Source organism: Phoca vitulina, unplaced genomic scaffold (genome assembly GCF_004348235.1).
Source record: "Phoca vitulina isolate PV1807 unplaced genomic scaffold, GSC_HSeal_1.0 scaffold2260, whole genome shotgun sequence".
NCBI lineage: Eukaryota > Metazoa > Chordata > Mammalia > Carnivora > Phocidae > Phoca > Phoca vitulina.
This window is the reverse complement of record NW_022591946.1, coordinates 1-4731: the sequence shown is the minus strand read 5'-3', so window position 1 is coordinate 4731 and position 4731 is coordinate 1. Positions and strand designations below refer to the sequence as shown.

General features: G+C 49.5%; 1 protein-coding gene across 1 annotated transcript; it reads right to left on the bottom strand.

Annotated features, from left to right (window-relative positions):
- Window positions 1–1467: 1467 nt before the first annotated feature.
- LOC116629698 (leucine-rich repeat-containing protein 37A3-like) lies at window positions 1468–3704 on the bottom strand (the record flags this gene model as incomplete). The annotated part of the gene is made up of 2 exons (XM_032399937.1): window positions 3150–3704; window positions 1468–1500 (listed from the first exon to the last, which is right to left on the bottom strand). Coding segments are annotated over exons 1-2 (441 nt in total), but the record flags the coding sequence as incomplete, so codon positions are not given.
- Window positions 3705–4731: the final 1027 nt, after the last annotated feature.

Genomic DNA, 4731 nt, shown 5'->3' with positions numbered 1-4731 from the left:
GCTCAGTGGGGAGTCTGCTTCTCCCTCTCCTCCCCTCCCCCCCCCATACTGTCTCTCTCAAATAAATAAACAAAATCCTTAAAAAAAAATGGCTCATGCACAGGACACTTTTTTTTTTCTGTGATAATGAACTTCTTTATTTTTATTATTATTATGTTATGTTAATCCCCATACATTACATCATTAGTTTTAGATGTAGTGTTCCATGATTCATTGTTTTGCACAGGACACTTTTAAACATTGTTTGAAATGTGAACAATTTAAAATATCTGCAGATTTAAACATTTTAGTTCAGAAAGGTCCATCTAGTAAGTGATACTAATTAAGGAGGTTTTATTAACCCTTGAATCCAGGCGAGGGAGGCACCTGACTGACCCTGGGCAGCCATGACGTGCCAGAAAGCTAAAGGTTCATCTAGAAACAGCTGCAGGGGACAGCAGGGCATAAACGGTGGCCTCAGGGTAGAGGCTCTTCCTGGGACAGCCAGACTGCCCAGATGGCCTTTCCAGAGCTGGAAGATGCAGACTTGTCACTGAGGTGGAGGGTAAAAATAGTCCTGTGTGGGTGGCAGCTGGGCCCAGAGGCCCTGGCTTCCTTGTCTCTGGAGCAGAGAAGGCAGCTCAGTTGACAGACAACTTCTTAGGCTCCCGAGGCCTCCCCCAAGCTCTGGGGGCTGGGGGGTCTTTCCCTAACAATGAAGCCCCCCCAGACCCGTCCACACACCAAGTGCTGGAAAAAGCCGGGGTCAGGTTTTAAGGTAGCAAAGGGCTTACGTTCTGGTTGTGTCAGTCACCAGCCAGCTCTGTGCCCTCCGGCAAAATCTCTCTCCTTCCTGAGCCTCCATTTTCTCATCCGTCAAATGGGGCTAATGGTTTCTCTCCCTAAGGTGGCTGTGAAACTTAAATAACAAATAGAACCAACACATTTTACACTGCAGCCTCACTCTTCTGCCCCTCTCCCTCCTACCAGTTGCTCACCATCGTGGCGCATTCTTCAAGAGTGGCTTCGAGGCAAGCCAACTGCATGTCAGCCCCGTGGAAAGGTCTACGTGGACGGGAACTGAGGCCTTGAGACAAGAGCCGTGTCAGGAGCCTTCTCGGGAGCCAATCCTCTACCCCCAGGCAAGCTCTCAGGTGACCGTGGCGCCGGCCACCACCCTGGCTGCAACCTCATGAGACACTCTGAGCTGGAAGTTCCCAGCTAAGCTGCGTCCGGCTTCCTGGCCCCCCAAAGCTGTGTGAAGTCATAGATGTTTGCTACATTTGGGGATAAGCTCTGATGCAGCAGTAATAACTAAGATGCTTACCTTTCGGGGCTGTTATAAGAATTAAGAGATGGGGCACCTGGGTGGCTCAGTCAGTTAAACGGCTGCCTTTGGCTCAGGTCATGATCTCGGGGTCCTGGGATCGAGCCCTGCATCGGGGTCCCTGCTCAGCGGGGAGTCTGCTTCTCCCTCCCCCACTCCCCCTGCTTGTGTTCCCTCTCTTGCTGTGTCTCTCTCTGTCAAACAAACAAAAAAAAGAATTTAGAGTTAATGCACATCAAATAGCAACCAGACGTACTGGGACCGGTGGCTCCAGAAAGGGCAGAAGGGAGAAGCAGAAGGAAGGAGCATGAGATAAGAAGCCTCGGCCCAGGTCCGAGCCAGGAAGGCCCCTCTTCCAGAACTCTGGCGAGCAGTCTGAGAGACTCAATATACCCACAGACAAGGGCTGCACCATCTGACCCGCTCCCTGCAGCAACAGCTAAGGAGGCGACCCCCTCTCGGGGCAGCCACGAGGCAACCCTTGTAGCCCTCGGCCCAAACACAGCCAAGACTGGACCACTAGCTGACAGCCTCCCTAATTTTGGCCCCGTGTCCAATGTAGGACAAACTGGGAAAAGTCCAATATGCTCCCCTAACCAATCACATAGGGTACCCCCCTTCTAGTTAGCACACCTACAGCTTCCCCACGCCGAGAGAGCCTCTGATCAGAACCTGAAGCCTTCCCTTTGTCCCACTATAAAGCTTTCCTAGTCTTCTGCCGGCCTTCAATTCTCTGCCGAACTCAAGTGATTGGTAGCTGACTCCCTTGGGGTAGGGGGCTCGGAAAACAGCCTTTGCGTCTTCTCATTTGGGTGGTCTTTGTTTATTTCCACAAGCCCATGTTCTCTCTCTGCCTTCCCGGCCCCAGGTCAAAGACAACATCTTCCTCTTCCCCCAGGTAGCTACAGAAACCAGCTCAGGGATGATGGAAGGGGGAGGGTAGGAAGAGTTAAGAACATAGCTTTGGAACAAGACAGATCTGGGCTCAAATTCTGGTTCTGATACTTAACTAGCTGTGTGATCTTGAGTAAGCCAATTAACAACTCTGAGTTTCTTCATCTCAAGAGGACAATCCAGTGGAACCCAAGGGCTGGTGTAAGAATTTAGTGAGGTACAGGGGCACCTGGGTGGCTCAGTCGGTTAAGCGGCTGCCTTCGGCTCGGGTCATGATCCTGGGGTCCTGGGATGGAGCCCGATGTGGGGCTCTCTGGTCTCCACCATTCCTCCTCCCACCCCTGCTTTCTGTACAGCAGGCAGCCCGCCCTGAGCGACATTGAGTCAAGAGCACAGACTCCATGCCCAGGGCATATCAAAGCTCAGGGGCTGGTCTCGGGAGAACGCTGGGCAAAGGACATAACCAAGCATTTCTCTAAAGAAATCCACTGGTCAAAAGCAGAGGACAAAATATCTGGCCAGAAACCTGTTGTCTCCCTGTTCTATCCCGGCTCTCAGGGGTGGTCAGGGCAGGGAGACCCTTGTGCCAGGCGGCTCTCCCAGGACCCGGGAGGGTGAATCAGGTCTTCTTCCCCCAATCTCTCCTGTGTGTGTGTGTGTGTGTGTGTGTGTGTGTGTATGTGTGTGTGTGTGAGTTTCTTTGTCTCTAAAATGAGAAATGTAAGAGCTTCCCAGGAGGCACACACACGTGAATTAGTTCTCATCTACCCTGGGGATAGTGGCACTGTTCTCTAAATGAGCAAAGTGGCAGATCACTGTCTTAGCCAACGTTACCTGGCCAAGACAAGACCCAGACTAGGAGCCCCCTGGCCTATGTGCTTGGGTGCTTTCATGGCACGTCCTCAACTGACTCAAAGTCCAGATCCCATGTTTTAGGAGTTTTCCTCACCTCGCTGGACTCCTGCCCTTTCTGTTCACTCTGGACTTCTGTGCTCTCATTGATGGAGTTCTCAGTCTTCCATTGGTCCGTATCCCACTCTGCCTTGGACACCTTTACTTCTTGCTGCTCACTGAGAAGCTTCATCAGGAGGCCTGTTCTGGAGATGAGCTTGGCACAGGCCAGTTGCACGTGGGTCTCGGAGCAGTCCATTTTCAAAGTCCGGATAACGTGAGAAATGAGCCTTCTCACGTCGTTGTTCGGGATGAGGGACCGTAGCTGCTGGTTTAGCTGGATTTCAAATAGGTCACCTGGGGCTGAGAGCTTCGACACAGTGAAGCCTGTGGGCTTTGGGGGCAATTCAGTGCCCACGCTGTGGTTTATCCATCGTGGTTCATTGGTTTGTTTAACAGTTGGCATAAAGTTGTCTGTGGTGGCCACAGAATATGCACTGGAAAGATTCTTATGGTTCCTGAATGCGGGAGGGTTTGTTCTGGCACAGTCATGTTTCTTGTAGAAATAGGTTTCTCAAAAACATTCTGTGCAGTAGTGTTTTCTCCAGTAGTGTTTTCTCTAAAAGGTTCTGAAAGAGTAAATAATTCTGGAAAAGGATTTTCCTGAGAACTCAGTTCTCCTGAAGATGAAAAAGCCTCCCGTGAAGGGGAATTTATGAGGCTCCTGATGGCGGAGAATGGAGGCCTCTTTGTAAGCATCAGCCTATTACTGATAGGACTTTCCTTTCTGGATTTTCGACTCAGCTTGGCCTTGGGTGCTGTGTGGACCACACGCGAGCGAGTTTTATGAAAGAGGTACTTTTTTCTGGAATGTGAGACTGGTTTAGAAGCCTTCATATTCCTAACTCTAGTATTTGCATCCTCTAAAACAAAAATGGTGTCGGTTAAGTCTTTTGGTTTGTTTTTCACCTCAGGTAGGGATTTTGGAGCAGTGGAGGCAGAAGGCCTGCCCAAGATGTATTGTTTCAGGAAAGAATTGTGCTCTTTTGTGAATGAAGGCTCTACTGAAGGAGTCTCCCACTAATTTCCTGGGCCTCTGCGCCATGTGAAGCTGCTCCAGCTCCCTTGGGGAAGGTCTACTGAGCCTTCTTTCTTTGGCCATATTCTCCACAAATGGCTGGGCATTCTGTTTCCCCCGGTTTCTCTGATGGCGCATTTTTTTGAGGTACCTTTTCCGTAGGCCCTTTGGGCCCTTGATAACCTTCTTTACTCTCAGAAACTTTTTCCCTACACTCTCAGCCTTGGTGAGGCTCTTTTCCTGTGCTTGGGCAGTTTCCAATTTCTTTGGAAAGATTTGGCCTTTGAATTTGGGACCAAAAAGGCCGGAATATATAAGCATGGCAGTTTTTTCTTTCTTTTCCACCTCATCAATTTTTTCTTGAATTTCTGCATCTAACAAATTTTCTAGAAAATGGAGTTTCCTCAGTTTATTTTTGTAAGTTGAATTGTTGGGTCCAGGTTTAAGAAAAGGGTTCCCTGTGTTGTTTGTCAAGGGACCCATGGGCTTGTCTCCATCTTGCACATTTGAAAACAGAAGTTTAATGAATGGTAATAACGTTGATTCTACATCTTCTAGATTT